The sequence below is a fragment of the Bombus huntii genome, chromosome 3 (genome assembly GCF_024542735.1).
Source record: "Bombus huntii isolate Logan2020A chromosome 3, iyBomHunt1.1, whole genome shotgun sequence".
Taxonomy (NCBI): domain Eukaryota; kingdom Metazoa; phylum Arthropoda; class Insecta; order Hymenoptera; family Apidae; genus Bombus; species Bombus huntii.
This window is the reverse complement of record NC_066240.1, coordinates 9,231,083-9,252,197: the sequence shown is the minus strand read 5'-3', so window position 1 is coordinate 9,252,197 and position 21,115 is coordinate 9,231,083. Positions and strand designations below refer to the sequence as shown.

At 41.1% G+C, this 21,115-nt stretch overlaps 1 protein-coding gene across 2 annotated transcripts in view; it reads right to left on the bottom strand.

Annotated features, from left to right (window-relative positions):
• LOC126863726 (protein apterous-like) overlaps positions 1-17,985 on the bottom strand; it is a 54,485-nt gene extending 36,500 nt beyond the window's left edge. The window contains exons 1-3 of one of the 2 annotated variants that reach the window (XM_050614183.1): positions 16,960-17,985; positions 2,197-2,488; positions 1,342-1,729 (exon numbers count right to left, since the gene is read on the bottom strand). In XM_050614183.1, the coding sequence (XP_050470140.1) occupies positions 1,342-1,729; positions 2,197-2,488; positions 16,960-17,007 (728 nt within the window). In that variant the 5' untranslated portion in view covers positions 17,008-17,985. The remainder of the gene's footprint in view (positions 1-1,341; positions 1,730-2,196; positions 2,489-16,959) is intronic. The other variant, XM_050614184.1, reaches the window with a different exon arrangement.
• Positions 17,986-21,115: the final 3,130 nt, after the last annotated feature.

The window sequence follows — 21,115 nt, the reverse complement described above, 5'->3', positions numbered from 1 at the left end:
TGCGGTTGACTTGCTCTAGTGACGAGCGACCTAGCATTTTCTTTGCACCGTATAACATGCCCTATTGACGTGAAGAAAAATTCAAAACGAAAATATAACGTAAAAATATAGGAGAATCGAGCGAACTTAATTTTTGACAACATCGAAAATTTAATATGTTAGAAAAATTTTAAGTATTGATTGAAATTATGTGATTGAGTGTAATTGATTAATTAAATGTCAGTGGAACAATGACACAAGTGTATTTTCTGTGATACATTATATTTTATATTTTCTTCAATAAAAACTGCCTTTGAGCTTCTTAATTATGTTCATTAAAATGATTTTAATCTTGAAGGAATAAAGAGTAGAATTTAAGATATCGATACATTACTAATCTTTCATTCATATTACTTGTAACGAATAATTACGAATGACTGAGATCTGTGGAACACAAAATTTGGCTATAGCTACGCGAATATCGTTGTTTCACTATAACGATAGGAAGTCGACCACTACGGATTTCCTCGGGCAACATTGTCGATAAAAACCAAAGACACTATACTTTGTGGTTTCATTTTAATTGCTTAGCGGGGAAGATTAGCAGTCGACCGCATGAAGATTCGTGCAGATATAAATATAGTTGTAAACCATGGCCAAAGCTATTAGAATGGGTGGATGAGAGGAATGGATCGATATAGGACATGTGCCTAATTTATTTAATGCGTACAATCCCAAGACGTTTCACTAGACAAAATCATTAGAAAACTCGTTAACGGGAAGGTCTACAAACGTTCGAAACTTCGCTTTTATGACTCGCCTCGACGATACTCATTGGCGATCGTTACGAATCTTTAATGAGAGGTAGTGACTTTATCTTCATGATAAAAAGCCAACTGCTTACTAATATAGATCCCTATTTTAATTGCGTTTTTTTTTTAAACTCGTTTTCCATCTACGAGCATAAAGTTTTAAACGAGCAATTTCTAAAACGAGCCTTTATAATATAAAATTTTTTGTATATTATTTTATAATCGGTTATTGTCAGCAATTTAAAGCTTTTAATCACTGACAACGAACAACGCATAGCTCGTATTAATATCTGATTGATAAATCTTAAAGATTGGTCTTAAAGAAATCCCAAGCCAAGACTGGTAAGTATGATCAACATGATCACACATGATTAACGAAAAGATAAGAGCTATTCACAAAAATATGAATTTGCATAAATGTCTACAGTCTGCCTATTACAATCTCTTATAAGAAAACTCCGTCAAATCGACCTCGACCGCTTACGTAACGTTCCTCGTCGGGCCACCAGTCGAGGGTTAATCACCGTAACAAATGTCTGCATCGACTCACCGATAGTAATCCTTCTTGCAGTAAATGTTTCCGTCTCTGCTGAAGCAAGTGACTTCGCCATCGAGTCCTTGACGGCAGTGAGAGCATTGAAGGCAGGCCGCGTGCCACCGCCTGTCCACCGCCTGCAAGTAAAACCTGTCGGATATCCGTAGACCGCATCCGGCGCAAACCACCCCCGGAACATCCTCAGACTGTGCGGGAGGAGTGGGTGGTGGCTCCAGCTTTGGGATAGCGTGCAAGTGGTCCGTGGTTTGTTGCTCCTGCGAGTGAGTCTGCGGGTGCAGATGCGAATGGTGATGATGGTGATGATGGTGCGTCGTATGCGGAGGCATGGTCAAGTCGCTGGGGTTCTCGAAATTACTGTTGCTATTCCTGTATTCTTGGCCACCTGACAAGCGTTTCAATGGATAATGAATTATGACGTTTAATTTACAAATTAAGATTGTCGATTTAAAAATGAAAGAAAATTAAGAATCATCGAAAACAATTTTTACTTGAATCGCTAAATGTTATTACGGGTGTAAATTAATCCGATGTGTCTTTAAACAAAATTACCGGTTTGTTCGTGGTACGTGCAATATAAATTCGATTACCAAATAAAATAATTTTCCTTATTCGATCAATTCACGCGAAGTTGCCAATACGAACACGCGTGAGGTTGTTTTTAAATTGTCGTGAAACATTAAAATATTTCAGTTTAAGATGCTTGTTAGAAACAAGTAAATCTAAATGGATCGAATTAATTTTCGCATTAAATACTTTAAAATTGTACGATATGAAAGAAAGTTGGAAATACTCGAAATATTTCGATGTGATAAAGAATTAAATATTGCTAAAGATAATACAAACACGTACCTCCGGGAGAATCATAATCCCTAGAGTCGTAGGGGGTGGTAGGTCCGTCGTAGCAGTTGTTGTTTGTTCCACAGTGGGTCTGATGCAGGGGTGTATGATGGGGCCCGTGATGGTGGGCGGCAGGAGGACTGCACGGTAAGGTGGTAGGTCGTGCAGCGTCGCCCATAGACGCAGGGAGGCAGGGACTTAGGTCCCTCGCCTGGTCCACTGCTCCGGGCCCCCCCGCACTGCCGGGCCCCCCTTGACGCCCCACAGCCAAGCCGCTGCCACGCTCCTGCGAGCTGGCCGGCTGCTGGAACAAACATACAATCATACACTTTAGAAATTTTCACAATTTACAATCAATATCTTATAATATTTACGTATGTCTGAATTAAGAATATTTATACAAAATTTATATACCTGTGATCGCGATCAAAGATATAGGAGCTAAACATAAATTTGTTTTATCTATTGGAAATGGAGAGCTCACGGCCAAAGAATGAAAAATGTATTTTTTATTTATTTCTCTACGATCCGATATTTTTAACAAAAGCAGATTGTAACAGAGTATAACTTTAGTTTACTGCTAGAGAATTACATAGTTACAAATTACGAATAATATGTCCATATTTCGCGGCTGACACGGTGTAAAAACAGCGATTAACTAACGCTAGCTTAAGTAGCAATTAAAAAGATCATAAGACAGGAAAATAACATTAGTTCGATGGCTTTAATCTTATTGTACGATAGGAATGGCTAAAAGGCTCGATGACAACGGGAATGCAAAGTTCTCCACGCGAATGGAGCCTAATACGTTAATTGAACTGTAATGTTGCGGTGTTAAACGATTGTTTTACGCGGCTGTATTTTGCAACGCGGTCTCACGCGACACCCGAACGAGCATCGACGGTATTTCACCGTTCACGGTTCAGTAGTCGCATCGAAAAACCAAGTGGAAAGAACCTAATCCTTCCGATCTAACCGCAATTGCGTCGAAACAAAGCATAGTCGATTTGCTCGAGCGAAATTCTCACACCTACATTGTGCAGTGTTCACAAAAGTCGTTAGAAACAGTGTCACCATAAACAAAAAGTCGATCGCGAGAAATCACCAACCAGAGAAGAACAGAGGAAGGATAGAGATAGGGTGAAAGTAACGAAAGGATGCTTCCTTTCATTAATAGTTCGGATAGAATCGAATCGATTCTAAGTCAAAGGGACAAGGGACGTCGAAAAACGCCGCGTCAACGTGGACGCGTCGTAGACCAGTCTCAGCTCAAAAACCTATATAATTCGCAACGACGAAGGGAGGAAAAAAGCTCGCCGGTAAAAGTAACCGATCTGAGGCAGAGCCGAAGATGGAGAAGACACTTTCCACCGAAGTCAAAGAGGAGGCACCGTAAAGGACATGGTCGGAAGACGTCGCAACCGCGTAGGATAGGTACTCCTGGTCGTCGTTGTCGGACCGACAACTGGAATAGGCGAAATAGGACAACAACCTAACAGGCACGAAGAGCAAGACGGCGACGGGGACAGTATCCAAAGTGACAGCGGATTACGGCTCGGTTGACATCGGCAAAGGGCAAGGGGTCTAGAGAAAAGGAGAAAGATAAAGAGTGGCATGCTGACGGCAGTAGCCGGTCGCCTCTGATGGATGTCGTAAGGCGGTGTGCGCATGCGCGCGACCCTATAAGGCGCCCGGAGCCGACCAATCCGAGTCGCCGCCGTGTTTCAACTGTCAACGCGGTTGCGGCGTACCGCGGTGCGCTCCAGACATAAATTACGTGGCGAGCTGCCCTGGTCCTCTCCTTCTTGTCCCTCTCTCTTTCCGCCTCCCTTTTTTCCTCTACCCCTCTTTCTCGCTCTTTCTAATACCTTTCAACTTCTCCTTCCCTTCTTCTTTACCCGGGAACCCTTTCTTCCCCATTTCCTTCTCACTCAGGTCATAGAGACCCTACGCTTCCTTAGGCTCTCTCTCGGGTGGAAAACCAATGCCGCACTTTACGACACCAGATACCGGTATTTACTGCATCTCCGTTGAAGCGGCACGTTTGCGATCGAGCCCGAAGGGCGGTTAACTTGTGCGCATAGAACGTCGTAAAGATCGCTACTCTGAGCGGTGATGCCCCACTGTGACGAATTTAAGCTCGTATTCCAACGATCGATGCTAAAGTTGATGGCACTTGCAGTTAGTACCTTCGATGGATAATAGTCATGCGTCAAGGAATTTTTCTTTTGTCGAAAATCTTTACTCTGAGCATTAAGTTATTAAGAGGAAACGTTGCTTTAAATCTTCTCTCAGGTAAATTATGAAAACTTCTGTTGGAACTTAAAGTTGAAAAATATATCAGACGAATCCTTGAAATTCCCTTTCGTAACCACTGTATGACACAACGTTCAATAATGTAAATTAATTGAAAAACAATTGCAAATGCAACGTAACACTTGTCCCTAATAGGTTAATCGACTTTTTAATTTACCTAGATAAAAGTAAACGAAGTGTATTTCAACGAAAGCAAAATCTTCAATAAACAAGTATATTTTTTCTTTTTCATTAAATAAACATGATTTAGCAATCTGTGGATAATACTAAAGGAAAAAAGATATCTCTACGACGATCTTCTTATTAAATTCGCGTTCCAGTTGCGACATAGATTCTGATTCTCTAAGTTGGCTAGCGACTTCTATCTTTTTCTGTTCTATTTCTTTTTTTCCATTAACTGATTCATCGAACGATAATGGTCCTAGAAATGGCACAAAAGAGATCGATCGGATAAAGCGCGCATGCGCGGCGCCGCGTGTTTCACGACGAGGGAAAACTAATAGAAATTACCAGGTTCGTTTGTTACGGCGGATTTTCACTGTGCAACGTAACGATTACGCGGCGGCCGTTGTTTCTTATGTAATAAACCGGGTCGCGGAAAGAATCCGTGGAACGCGCATTTCGACGTGTCTCTCTGGTGCTTCTGGCGTGCAACCTATCGCGAGTCGTGGCTCGTTTCCTTCGAAGATCATTGATTAAGCTTCGATTGGAACTTTGATTGGGCGACTTTCTTGCCGCTAACAGTAACAACGACACCCCGCGGTGGTGAACTCGATTCTCCGAGGGAATATGCTGGTTTCTAGCAAAACGATTCGAGTCGCTCACCGCAAACGTTATCCGAATATCGTGGAAGAAGATGAAGTTAATTATAATTTTGCTCTTTTTTATTAATTCCCTTGATAGATTTAACTAATATACTTCTTTCTTCCTCTATCTTTTCTATTATTTCTTACACAAAGTTATTGATTTGACAAAGGTCTTAATTTTACTTATTTATAAAGATTTGTAAAGATTACTAAGAATTTCTCAATAATTGTAAGTTTTAATTTAACGGGCTACCGCGCCTATTCCTGTTTTTTATTTATAAAAGTGGACAATGTCGTCATGTACTTCCTGTCATTGATAGCATCGTGTCTACTCAATGTCAGCTTGTAAATGCAGTTTCTTTCATTCAGTATTTAATTAAAACACGTATGTACATACATTGAAATATCGATTTATATTCTGATCGACATACAAATAGAAAACTACGTTTCTCGGAAAAGAAACCTCTACTTTCAATATATTTTTTCACAAAGAATCGTTCTTTTCCCCATTATTTATTATTATATTAAAAACTAACATGTTGAAATTTAATGGATTCAAATATTTCTACCATATTCATAGATACACATATAAAGACATCCTGTACATCTGTTACATGTATATGTATATCAGGCAATCACAATGAAACGTTCTTTTAAATGTTACATCCATAACAACGGATCATCAAGACCTTCAGTCTTGCCTTTATTGGTTCAACAACGTTTGTTACGTTCGCCGATAACACCGGCGCATCATGCAAGAAATCAACCAGGTTTTCATACACTGTTCCACGCTTAATGTCATTATTAACCTCCGCTCGAACAATGCACAGCTTTTTTAACAATGTAGGCGCATTTCTTAACACTCCATTGTGCCAGGTCGCACTCCTCGAGCCGCGAGCGAAGATGTTCTTTGGTATCAACATAGGTCGCCGCTTTTCTTTTGACGTGCCTCAATGAGATTTCCCAACCTTCCCCTCGTATCGGGCATCGCGGCGAAACAAGCGCCAACAACGAATGCAAATAGAGATATTTCCTCGAGAGAATGCGGCTGGAAATCTCTGTTTTTCCATCTGAACACGCGTTTCTCACGAACATTTTCGCCGAATCCCGTTTTGGTATGCGATCATACTAGAATATCTTCTCGGATCGTAACCTAACCTAAATTTCGAACCGTTTCCACCGTTGCAACAGTTAGAATTATAAATAATATACGGATCTTTCGTCAGTTTCGACAATAAGAAAGGATTGATTATATATTGAGGATTACAGGAAGAGTAGGTGAACAGGAAGAACAACGCTCTCATTCTTCAAAGCAGTGTACAATCGCAAGATTTATGAAGTATGTTAACGATTGTGTGAACTCGACACAGTGTGATATAAAGAATAGGAACAAAGAATGGATATATAGTATATGATTAACACTAATAGCAACCATTCATGAGAGTTAATTGAGAATTAACACTGCAGATTGTGATGTATCGTAGATTTAGTCCTTTGCCAGTCTACTAATCCCAATCCTAGACTCTGTTCTCAGAAACTCCATTGATTATTCTAAATGCAAAAGGAGCATCCTCGCTTCGTTGCCTTCACCATGGAAAAGGTCAATCGTCCGTATTTCATTGGAAAATTTCTATCAACCAATGAATTCCATTATTATCGGTTATCACTATAAACCACGTACCAAAGATTTTCCAATTCCAATCGCAAAACTCTGCTTTCATGAAATTTCACGGTTATCCTAAATATCAGATCAATAACTTCATTTTCCTCCTTTCGCCGTGAGATCAATCAGCGATGCTTCACTGAAAAATTTCGTATTGGAAAATTTCAACGACGCCAAATGCATTCCGGTTGGTTATAGAAGCTGAACGAGTTCCATTTCCAGAATTTGCCCGATGGTCGATTTCGTAAGAGCGAACGCGACAACCGGCGAGTAGCTCGCGCGAACAGACGAGAGATCGATACGGGCATCCTATAAATTTCCCACGAAACGGCACGACCGGTCGATCGATCTTCACTCGGCTTCGCGAGATCCTTATCCATCTCGAGAGTGGACCTGCCACAGGCGGCCGGGTGCTCGGACTGTAAAACAGACTTTCACCGTAGCTCTAACTTGCACAAGACTCCGCCTTTTTCATTTTCACGAAACGTGAAGTAAATAACGAGCGCGGAATCCGTCGGGATGCCGGCACGAAAAGCCAGTAGAATGCCGCCAGAAATGCCGCTCGACGGTCGTTCGATTGTGCGACAGCCTCTCCGAACTACTGCCGAGATATCGACTGTCGATTACATTGGTCGCCATGTACATCTACTTTTGTATTTTTTTCTTTCGTCTGTTACTTTACTTTTCCTCTTTCCGTATCTTTTTTCTTTTCCCTTCTGTTTCATTAATTTTTCTAGGGCAAACAGACGCGTGGACCGCGTGCACACCAAGATAACACGATGTATTAAGTTCGCGCCGTGACTTTCAAATTGATAAGTAATCGATGATTCATCTGTTTCGCGTCGGGGTAACTTGCGTCGAGCCGTTAACGAGTTATCAAAGCAGAGATACGCTGGTCCATTAGATAGAAAATACGAGGTCGAGTTGGAAATTTTTATTGAACAACCACGTTCTCGTGGAACCTATAAAATCTTTCTTCCCAAACACTTTCTTCCCAGAGGCTGTTTCCTCCGTCTGTTCGCGAACAAGGAATGGGGTAATTGGAGCGTGATTCTTTTTGTAGCGCGACACGATCTCGTATGATTTACGAGAAGTCATCAGTATGAATCAGACACGACTCGAGCCGAGAATTTTTCTACGATCGTTCCCCCTCGTTTGGAAAACGCCGAGCGGCCTGTTTCCAGACGGAGAAGTTAACTGGAGACTGGAGACTTAACCATGGGAAAATGGATCTCAAATCGAATGGAGTCTGCAGTCGTTCTATAAGGAGGATGAGAAACGAGTCGGTTTCGCGCGGGAAAAGTTCCAAGGACCATACGGTCCGAATACGGCAGGAATAGGAGAGCTGGTAAAATTTATTGGGGACGATCTCTCGCTGCGTCGCCTCCATGACGGCTCCGGTGCTTAATCATTTTTCGGGACAAAAAGAAACGCGAAATTAACCATTTCTTTATCACTCTTGCGAGTCATTACGAAAAGCTTAGGAGCAACGGATAACGATTAACGACGGATAACGGAAAAACGATTTGAACGACGAACATGGACAATGCATTTGGCCTGAGTAAAAACTGAGTAAAGACGTGTAGAAGAAAGAGCATGATCCTTGATCTTGTTGATTTTGAAATATTATAAGTGTTATAAATAGACCAATTTACTTTTATCAATACATTAGCGTATATATAAGGTATGATCAAATAGAACAGTTAACGTATCAATGTTAGACTCTGTAGAAAGGACAATAGTTTTATTTCTACAAATTTATCAGCCACGAATGTGCTAAAAGAGATACTCAATGACGAATCTGGAATGTATATACTTCCAACCCACGATTCAAATTTTTAAGGTCCACAATTTTTATCTCCTATTATCCATATTTACATTACATTAAAAACCATAATAAATTATTAATTACTAGAAATAGTATTAAAAGCAATAAATTACTGATTACCAACATCTTCAGAAAACTGTCACCAATATCGCAACTATAAATCTTGTAACATATCCTCTCAATTTTTTCAACTTGCAAATTTCCGAAATCCTCAAGCTCCAATGCCAAGAATTCTCAGCATGTCCTATCATCGATACTAAAAGCGAGACCACAAAAAAATCAAACCAGGAAATTCGCTCGCAGTCTGAATCTGGCATCTCTCTTTGTCCCATTTCTCTCTCGCTCTGTCGATTCTATAAACACGCGCGTCCCGTGTTGGCCGCGTATCAGCTTCCCTTGGCCAGCCATGATAGTGATAACAATAAACAGCCTCGTCCACTCGGCGGACGGGCTGCAGCTTGTGGTTTCTCTTAAAACGCGTGGGCGACGCTTAACACCGCAGAGAACCGATAAACTGCTCGCTATCTGCACTTCTCCGCGGCGACCGGCTACCAACCGGCCGGACCTCGAGCTACTCGCGACCGGACAAAAATATTGGATCGTGGCTGTTCGTGTGCTACTGTGCCACCTCGGTTATTCGGCTGCTACGACGACAGCCAACTGAGAGAAACAAAAAACGAGAAAAAGGAATAAAGAAGGAAGGTGTTTTCGAAGGAAGAAGCCACCAGTCGAGCTCTAAATATAGATTCAACCCCTTTGGATCAGAGACTGGTCTTAAACAGTATCGGTGTATTTTACGAGGATTTGATGAGAGCAGGATTTTGAAGGTGAATGATCGAATATGGTACATAATGGTCGATGGTACTTTTACCACTATTCAGTGTTTATTTTCTATTTTCTTATTCCTATTTTGCTTTTAACTTTTAATTTCATGTGGAATTTTTAATTTTGTTATTAAACTGTTGGTAATGGATGACAGATTACTTGCGAATGTAAGGATTAATTATATTAAAAATGACGCAAAAAAACTAATGTTTTTTACTCGATATAAGATACGTACTTTTTTGTGAAATCGAGATGGTTGTTCTCGACTCGATGTTGAAATTATTGTTTCGCTTCTTTCAATTACGTCGCGTGTCATGTATATGTAAATATAAAAAATTCTAATTTCAAGTTCGATAAAATGTCATGTAAATTCTTCCGCTCGAGAAACTTAACCGACCCAACTTCAATCTTCGACCTCCCACGTTATCGTACAGAAACACTGTTTTCATTCAACAAGAAGAAATTATCATTTCTAATTATTTTTAATCTGTACATATTATGAAACGAGTTCGACTATCAATCCGCTCGAATTTTCACGAATTTCTAGCACGACTTGTTCGCCATGAATATTAAACGTATCGCGTTTTTGCGTGTGATTGCGAAACCTGCGCTTTGCAAATTTTATGAATCACGACACCGAACGAAATCGCATATTGTCGACCTCGAATTTTCCCGACCAATTCTCGCTATCGACGCTTTCCACGCGATTAAACGATTCCTTAATCACAAAAATGACGAAGAATCAAAACCGAATCAAAGTGATAAAAGATCGAGAGCGAGAAATCTACTTGATCGAACGATACTACGATATTCTGTGGAAATAAAAAAAGAGATTGAAAAAATGGAAAAATATGGAGACGAATATTATCGTCCTTGCGTCACATCCGGTGCGTCATTGCACAATCGCCAGGACTATCGAGATCCGAGGGAAGCGACTCGTTTGCAGTGAGGCAAAGAATACGTAACGATAATTGAGAAATTATGAATTTGGACGATTGTTCCAGGAAATCGGTGATCTCAACTGCGTAGAAATATCGTATTATCATACTACGTGTTCAGTTTTGTTTTCTTCTTCTGGTACGATGTTTGCGGAGAAGATTTTGATTTAACGACGCTCGCATAATTTCATCGCTCGTTTCAATGTTACGTCTACAATGATCTTATGTTTCCTGCGACGTGTGTATTTAGAACAAAAGTTCCGCTAGATTTCTTCCTTGCTCGATGTCAATCCAAATGAACGTGATTAATAACTACTAACAATCAAAGAAGTTTCTTTTTTCACATCATTTACGCATGGGTAGAAAATAAAGACAATTAACTCCTATCTTTTAGAAAGTCTTAATCTTTGTATTTCATTGGTGCTACTACGCAAAATTGACCAGATGAAAATTGTTTTTTTTTTGTATCGTTTCCACTGAGACAAAACAAAAGAGAGAACGCTACTGTATAAATAAAAGTATACTAAAATTCTTCGTCAATCGTATAATCTCTGTATATTTTCAATGTTATTTACAATTAACCAAACGAAGCTTTATTCACATAGACAATTTTTCTTTTTATATTATTCTAAGAAAAAAAAAGGGATGTGAAAGAAAATGAATCTCGCAACTGCCTGGCAAAGCAAAGAGGTGTAAGAGTACTTGAAGTAAGAGATGAGAAAACAGTTATTTAAATACTAAAACGAGACGAGATACCGGGGACACAGAACGGCGGCACGCCGAGCAGGCCAAGAATCGCGACCCGACCCCGAGATACCGCTTTCCCTCCCTCTGTGGCCACTTCGCGTTCCGGGAAAATTCAGATCGCGTCTTCGTCTGCCAACGACGCGACGCCCGATTCGACCGCTATTAATCACGTGCAAAACCGTGATCGGCCCGCTGAAAGCATGAGTAAACGTTTCGACGTGCCGCAACGAGGACCGTTTGAAAATTTTGCGAAACGTCCGACCGACAGATGATGCATTCGAAGAAACACAAACGGACAGATTCAATCTTCTTGCGACTATTCGTGACTTTGATGTATTCGGGAATTTTGAAAGGGTCTCGTCGAGTATTTAAAGAAAATGGAACAATCAATGAGACAACTATGTTTCCGAGTTGTCAGCAAGAGTGAAAATCGGAACGTTTGACGATAGACAAAAAGTGAAAACAAAGAGAAATTTTCCTAGAAGCTGTAAAACTGCCAGTGGGAAACGAATTTCCTGTTCGTCGAATATAAATCATACGTTCTTACGACGGAAAGAGCATAGTGGAACGAATTAATTTAGGAATCGCGATTAAAAGATCTATTCTACCCAACGTGTTTTTTATTCCGAGAACCGCCAGTGAACAGGCTGTTAGGATATTAACAAGTTCCTGTGCAATAAATTAGCCACCTAGAACCAAGCTCTACTTCATAAATGTCTATTTATTCGTTCTTTTACTTGGTGATCCCTTATTCGATGATTCACCGAAATTCAAACGCATGACGAATAAAAATCTTTATCTTCTAACGTGTGATAGGAAATTCATTTCGTTACATTTCTTACGTATAAATAAGAATCAAAAAGAAGAAGGGGAATTCCGTTCCACTAAATTTCACTAAAAAACTCATATTCCTTTATAACGTTTTTCTATATAATCAATTCTAAACAAAATATTTGGAAAGTATTAAGTGTTCGTGTTTAAAGCACAATCACGAAACAGAATTACGAGCAATTCCGTTTCCTCAAATTTCGCCGAAAAGTTAAAGAAACGCGGAAGAACTGACAAATTTTTGCCAAGAGACGAACGTGTCACTCTGGAGGACAGTTTCGCGAGCCACGATAGGCAAGAGCATATCGCCTCCAGTCCGTACCTAAATAAATGACAAAAGATGGAGCACGGCGCGGATTTATTAAACGTTCGTCCCGCGATGACCGCCGCCGCTTCGTGGCGGATATATCTCAACAGGCCCGGCCAATAAATTACGCTCGACACAAACGGACCACTATCACGGACAGACACGTTCGTGCCACGTCGCGCTTATCTCATCGAAGTTACAATAATCACACTCTCTTCGGCCGGCTCCATGCTGACGCACGCGTCCGGCTGCATGCATAGAAAAAGATCGAAAACGTCCAGAGACTAAACGACGCCAAATCCGTGTGACGCTGATTAGATGCGTTCCACCAATATCAGTTTCAACGAATGAATTTCAATCGACCGACTACAGGTCAGAATCGATGAAAGCTTGTTTGTTGAATCACCACTTGTACGCCACGGATGTTTATGTATATTCATATTTTGATAACAATACTAATCATATTATCGTAATGACTATTTATGTCATATCACAATGTGCATATCATAATGATTATTTTGCTTTGAACATCATTCTTCGAACAATAGTTTAATGATTATATACGTACATAGTTGTCTCGATGATTTGAACGAAGGTTTGGAATAATTTAAGAAGGTCTGAGTGGGTTCGAAAGGCATCGAAGCCGAGAAAGAGAATGTGGAACAGTTTAAGCGCAGGTTACTTTCAGAAAATTTCAGAGCAGACGTAGAATAAATTAACGTTAATATCTTCTGAGCTTTTGGAAGAAGATTCCTGTCGAATTACGCCAGTAGGAGGAAATATATAGGTGGAAGGGTAACATCGAGAAACTGAGTTCGATAGGGAAGAAGATGTAAATTTCACTCTTAAAATCTGCAATCTTCGAAATATTCGAAAGTATTAAGCTCCCCCTTTAATTCCTCCGATCTTAATTATCTTAACATTGCTTCAGATTTTAGATTCTTATATCACCACCTACATTTCAACAACATACAAGGACTTTTAAATGTTTCAAAAGAAACTTTGACATATTAACGATTCTTTCGTGTTCTCCTTGAATTTAAGAAATATTTTAATAGTAGGAAAATTTGTGTCAAAGATTACCAAAGAGCGTAACATTAATCGTGGTATGAAAGAAAACGTTCTGTAACTTGCAAGTTTCGGCTCAACTATCATTCAATCACGTTATAATGCAACTCTGTCTTAAAACCACCTCTAACCACGAAGTCAACATTGTTCCAGTGGCAAGAATGTCTGCTCAACCCGACGAATAACTCCCGTGAAGCATACGAAACGTCTGAAAAATCCGTCGCAGACCCGAACTCGTAATTCACGCAGTTGTCGCGGAAATTGTTATTTATTTTCGCCGCAGTCGCGGCCCCTGTCGCGAGATGAATTATTCGATCGTGCACGCGGTCACAAAGGAGCGTAGGAAAATCTCGGGTTGCGCAACGAAGAAACAGAGAAAATTAAGCCGGTTGAAAGCCAAACTGATCGACTCTGTTTTCCGTAACAATGTTTTATTTTGACAGGTAATGGAATATACGATTAAATTTTTCATAAATACGCAAAAATATGTAATCGATGTACGATAAACGCGTCAACTCGGCAAAAGCTAAACGATTAACCTCGGTTGAGACGATCAGTTTGACTCTTGTGTGATTCAATTGCGCTGGCTACTCGTCGCCGGCACGAAAACGGCGCGCCATTCCCGCGCCCCGTTTTGCGTTTCGTGCGATAAAATAATCGCGACGCTATAAGGAGACTGGGACATTTAACGCACGGCGCCTCTTATACGATACGCTTTAATCAACCGCTGATTCTTTGGTAAACAAATTATTTACGTCGTGTTCCTTTCAATGGTTTTCGTTGTAAAAATTTCGAAGAATAGCCGTCAAATTAAATGAATAAAAATTACAGAATAATTGTGAATGACGTATCTCATGATTTGAAAACTTGTATGTTCTTTAAAAAAAAAAAAAAAAACAGCACACGACGCCATGAAATATGGTTTACAGGAATGATCAGGAAGATAATGAAATATACTTCGTCGTGAATAATTCCGTGAACAATGGAGAGATAGTTTTGTTTGAGAAAATTCTCATGGAATTTTTGGTGGATTTTTATAGTAGCTTTTTGTAAGTAGATATAGGGGCGTGAAAAGGAGGAACGATACGTATAATTAAAAAAATTCGCATTTTGATGTAATAAGAATTTCCGAGTATTTATACGGAGTCTGAACAAAGTAAGAATATAAAATTAACATAAGGTATATATAATTAACATAATGTTTATCACTAGACAAACAAAAAAGCAAATAAATCTTAATATAACGTATAATACAGCGTTAATATAATTTGATAAAAAATGGAAGTCAATCTTTTTCCTCGACTACATTATCGATCTACACTAAAAATAATTTATATTCAATTTCTACGATATGTATTACTTTCTTACTTGTATTACTAAAATATTTCCAAATATGTATATATATTGAAACGATACAACAAAGTAACTTAAAAAGATCAGAAATTAATTCTGAGAAAAGTTTCCGCGAACACAAGTTAATCGAACGAAAGAGAAAGAAAATAATGAAAGTCGATCGAACTCTCGTTTGAAACGGTTTATATCGATTAACACTCAATTTCGGTGGAATCAGCGAAAATAAAGGGAAAAGAGAAGGATTGGTAAGCGATGGCATGCGTTTTACATCCAGCTCGTTTCGTCGGCGTAGCCACGAGTTAATGCATCGGTTCAATTAGCGGCCATCGTGGTGACACCGAACAATCAATTACGTTTGTTTACAAGGTGTACCCGTTAACGGCACAGCCATTCAACAGTCGTTTAAAACGGAATTAACATTCCTTGAAGATGAACGCCGGTTTCGCTGATCGTACATTGCTCGACACCGTTCGAACCATCGTGCAATGGAAAACGAACGTCGCCGCTAAAAATCACGAGCATCCACGTTCCGCCGTTTAATCCGACATGATTTCCTTCATGACCAAAACGGTTTCGCGAAATGTTCGTAGTAAATATCACGAAGCAGAGGAATTTCGATTTCTCTTTCGAAAATTAACTTGCGTTGCTAAAACACGAGTATACGTACAGGATTTTCTCGAAAAGCATGGCCAACCAAGGAATAACTACGTCAAACGAGACGAAATGAACGTAAACGAACGTAAGAATCTCCTTTTATGAAAAAATTCAATGAAAATCCACGGAAAATAAGAAAAAATAATAAAACGAGAATAACCCAAAGAACACAACAGGATTAAATAATATCGTATAAAAAGTATAAAGAAACGATATCAGTGTTTAACATTTCGCTTCGATCTACTAAAAATAGTAATCGCTTTCAGCAATGAACCAAAGAAAAATCTCTGTCTAAAGAGTTCACGCAATATCAACCCTTCTCGAACAATGACAAGGAGAAAGAAAAATGTATACCTTTTAACCGATCGAAATCTCCAACCCCTTTCAGCCAGGGGAATCAATTAACAAATCGGGGGCGCGACTCGGGTTCGCGTGTCGCGATCCATTACACCGGTGACACCCGAAAAATTCACAAGCTTCGTGGCGATCCGTCAAACCCGTGGTTCATGTACGCACGCAGGTCTGTCGTCGAGACGGGGTTTTTTCTGTCGGCGGCGATCTACAACGTCGTCGCGAATCCCTGAAACCCGTTCCGCGCCACGGCCGGCGAATATATCAACCGTTGCGTCGCCGATAAGCGTCGGGGCTCGTCGGCGACTCGTTCGCCCAGCAATATTCCAATTACGGAATCGCCGGCAATAAAATCGTTGGATCGAATTATCCAGCTAGGATTTGTTTCCATTAACAGCTACAACCGGACACCGACAGCCGCCATCGAGCGGCTCCCTTATCCCTCGCAACGAGAGGTTTTAATTAGTTTGTCGAGCCCGAGAATTTAGAATCTTGGAGATTGGACGTTTCGAGCGATCCTAGGACGTGGATTAATGTGTTTTTCGTAAAAAAATCTGTCATACTGGAGTTGACAGATACTTAGCAAGTAGACTATGATATTTTGAAGAAAAAGATCGTCGTATCGAGGCACGTTGACAGAAATCTAGAATTTTCAAGTTTGTGGAATACGACTATTTAAAAGCACCCATTCCAACTCGCAGAAAATACGACTGTAATTCCAGAATTTCAGCCAGTCGAAAGAAACCTACTTAACAGAAACCTGATAAACCTAATAAGAATTATGGAAAAATGTCTGTTACAACTCCCGAAAATGTAATAATTTGGGAATGTAGGTCGCTCGAAAGTAACCACAGAACCAAATTGCGACCCTCACCCCTCTTGTAACATTTTAAAAAAAGCTCTGCTCCAGGTGCAAGTGTCAAGTTGCAAGAGTTGCAAACTCGGTGGAGATCAAAGGGTCGAGGTAAGGATCATCATCCACAGATCATCGAGGCCTGCGTGACAAAGGACCGGGAGCCCCTCTCGACGGTTTCGTGGTGCGTACACGGCCAATAAGCAAAGAACCGAGGGAATAGAGGGATGACACTCACCCAGTGCATGCCGGTGGTAGGAGGGGCGCGCTCCTCATACACTCCCATCAGGGTGGCTGCTGTCGCGGGGTAGTTCCCGCCGAGGGTGCGCGACGCCGAAGCTGCTTGGGGGGGAGTCCCGGGGGATCCGCTTGCCGATAACGCGGAGATGGCGTCCGCTGCGCAGGTTCCCTTCTTTTGCCTCCTCTTCTTCTTTCTCCGCCACCGTCAAGCTCGCTTCACCCTCTACTTTCCTTGGTTCGGCAATTTTTTCCGCACTCAAAAACGTCACTGGCACCTCCGCGCTGCTCCTTTCCCCGGACTTGTATCAATATTTGTATATATCGAATATGAAAGAAAAGTCCAGGAGAGAACTGATAATCGTTGTCTGGTGAGTGGGTAACGCGCGCCCTCGCGGGCACATTTCGCTGAAAAAGAATCACTCCGAGAATCCAGCAGCTAATTCTGCTCTATTAAAAGCGAAGACACGGTGTAACAGTACGGAAACACCGAGCAGACAGTCACGTTACCCCAGAGAAGAAAGTACACCCCTCACTGATACACAATCACTATGGACGCAACGGACAGTCGTTTATCGACGCGACGAGTTGGGGCGACGGGACGCAGTCCTAGAACCTTGTCGCGGAATTCCTGGTTCCATATCGAACCAAATGGTTCACAAGCACTAGGGTAGTCGGAGAAACGCGCGACGAAATAACACCCGGCTAGTCCGCGCACCTGCACTCGAATACTACCACCGTCCTGGTGTCCTTGGAGCATCGACAGTTTGGTGATCGATCTCAGTTCGTGCTCCTTCGAGTGGACGACCGGACACGCGTCAGACACGTTTCATGGCGCATGTGCCCCGTGTGGTACAAAGGAACGACGAGATCCAACGACCACGACCACGGCCACGGCGACGACACGTCGAGAGGAACGACGCCAGAAAACGAGATTCGCGCGAGCACGCTGCGCCACGGTAAATACAGACCCGTCTACCGAGCCGAAGCCGCGATGCGGAGTGAGGGAACCGGCACAGCTGCAACTGGTTCCAGCCAGAGGCAGCGCCGCATCGCGGTGGAACCGTGAAAACCACCGCGTCACAAGGTGGGGCGGACACGGTTCCACGAAGAACCGCCCACTGGCACCCCCTCCCAGGTCGGCAGTGGAACGACAGGCCACACCCCTACACGAAACCCGATACTGTCTTTCCTTGTCTGTTCTGCAATTCTGTCTGGTCAGACCTTGTCTCGAGCACCACGACTACTTTGCTCCACGCCGCGCTCCTGCTCCAGAGAACCGTCTGCACGAGAGAACAGCGGCTCCGCTGCGGTACACAGTGGCGTAGCCTTCTACGTATATGTGGTTTCGTAGAATAGACGCTTTAAATTGGTGCCTCGGACGGCTGAGTTCTTTGCCGTTTTGTTATGTCACCGCGGAAATGAATGTATCGGGGATGTAGGAATGGAAATGGTGAACGTTCGTTGTCGATCGAATGATTGTTCCCGTGAAAGAGATAATAATGTTGGATCGTGAAGAATGATAACTTCGTGTAAATATTTCGCTAATTTACTGGTTTCTAATAACTTATTCCGCTGCTGTATTGAATCAAAGTAAGATGTAAAAAGTAAGTTTCTGCTGTCAAGGAATCCATTATCCGAGCGGAAGTGGCCAAGATCAAAGCGCTAGAAGTACTTTAAACACCTGAAAACCCTAGACACCTCGTTTTCATGTCAAAATTGAAAGTTGGCTGTCCACACTGGGCCATTACCCTCGTTTTGAGTATATTTCGAGACGAAAAAAGATGTCGTAATTGTTCTCCCAACGATCCGCTCAACCATCTGGCATTTGCATGAACAACCAATTTACACGTTGCCTCTCCTCACGCGACGCCTTTAACCGCGATTGTCGTTTAACTACAATTTTTTCATCACGAATGCGTCGCCACAAAAGGGCGCGTTTTGAAAAACGTACAGCGCGATTCCATCGAAAAATTCGAGAGGAATTCACAAGTCAAATCGAGCGACCGGTTGCATCCGGCTTTCCGCAATCTTCAGAAGGTCTCGGTTCTCTTTTTTTATTTCGCTCTTTGGAAAGTCGATTCGACGGGACACTGGCGGCCTTCGTCTTTTTGCCCCGCGTCGATGCTTTTTCTACATAGTATTGTTCGTCATTATATTCGTCACCTGGAACTTTTTGATCGGGATTTTCCTGTCGCTACGCAACAATCGTCTTGTGTCGAACTGGTGTCCACGGTAGATACATTGTGTCCTTTGTTTTTTCATTTGATACGTCAACCCTTTTAGTGTCTAACACTTTCACTGACATATATGACTCATCGATTCAATTATTCTGTTTAGATTTTAAATGACGTTATCGTAAGCAACTATCGTATTTTCAAGTTTGTAACTTTTAACAGAAAGCTTTAGGATAAGAAACAAAACAGCAAGTGCATTCAAATAAATAGTTACTTCAAATAAAACTTTTCATAGTGAGAGTATCATCTTTTTTAAGCTATGTATGACTCATATTTGGTGTTTCAAAAAAAAAGTGAATTTAGTAGTATTCTTCGTGATCTTTTACATAGATTAAGCATAATGTCTTAGTAGAAAGCGGAAAAAACTAGAAGTGTGAAAGTTTTGTGACTATACGAGTGTTACAGACCTCACCTTTGACCACGAACCGGAAGTACGTGTATCTACGTGACAGTATAATTACAGAAGAAACATTTTTATTGTTGTCTCCTTAATACGAGAACTACCGACCCGGTATATGTGTGTAGCCAAATATGAAACTATTTGAAGTTTCCTTCACTAATATGAAACTTAAACCTTCTAGTAATATATTTCGCCTAATTTCCACCGCATCCTCCGTTCGACGCAACATTATCGATTCATGTTACAAGACTCTTAACCCGGATTCTTCAGAGAGGGTCAACCTCAAACGAAAAATACAAGAAAAACCGTTTGGTTTTCATCGTATTTCCTTCGGCTCGAGCTCAACGCCTCCTTCCTCCTGTTCGCGGTGTTGCGTCTCTCTGAAAAAACGACAGGTTTCAGCGATGGAACAGGCTAACACAGACGTGGTCAGATAGGAGAAAAGAAAGAGAGAGAAAGAGAGAAGAGACAGGACGAGCGACCAGCTGAAACCGAACGACGACCGTCCGTCCGATATTCCGTCATAAAAAGGAACCGGTTTCGTCTGCAACGTAGACGGAAACCGCTGCTGTTGCCGCAGATAACGTCGTCGAGTGATGGAATTCGCGAATACGTCGCCGATGGTCCGTTCGTCCGGCGTGTCGTCTGACTGTTCCATAATTGTGTGAGAATGACCGTGCTATTAGGATCGTTCATTTAACACTAGAACTATCAACATAATCGAAACGATCAATTTATAACTTAATCCAGTGGCAGTTTATGAACGATTTTCGTTATTCATGTGAACAACTACGACACAGAGGACTAAGATTAATCTTTCACCAAAATAAAACACTCCTTTATAAAAATATTCTTTTCATAGCAAAAATCAACGAATTAAAATATAATTTATTGCCACATCTATCTTATTCGTTAGATTTAACTGCTTCTGATTTCTATCGTTACTTATGAATAAAGATGTAAACGCGCTAATGAGAAATTGAAATATGCCAGAATTTATAGGATTGCATGTTATGATAGATATGTCAATATGCTAGTTAAGTAGTAAAACGAATCTGTACTGTAACGATCAATTCTAAGCTTTAATTACAGAAGAATCGTGTCTGTTAAATTTTAATAGAACCAACTAACGAGACGCTTTTCACAAAAACGAGTGGTCAGCATTCAGCTTAAGACAAAAGTGTTCTTTAAACAACCCATCAAGTCTTGCAAAGCAGTGAATCGTGAAAATTCACGTTTCTATTCCTAGCTTTCACCAACTCAATTTCACAGATTGAAAAACAGGCGACACTAATAAACTGCATGTACTACCTTTTAAAATTTATTGTGTAATTTACGGTTATTCTTAAGTAATTAAGCACTAGTCATTAAATTATAGGTAAAGGATAATCAAATGTAGAAGTGTCTTAGAACTAAAAGCATCGATCTGTTTCTCTTTCAAGAATCTCGCATAATCTCAATATCAAAGAACTAGACTGATTAACCGAAACCAACCCTCTTCTAAACTACCCCTATAACAA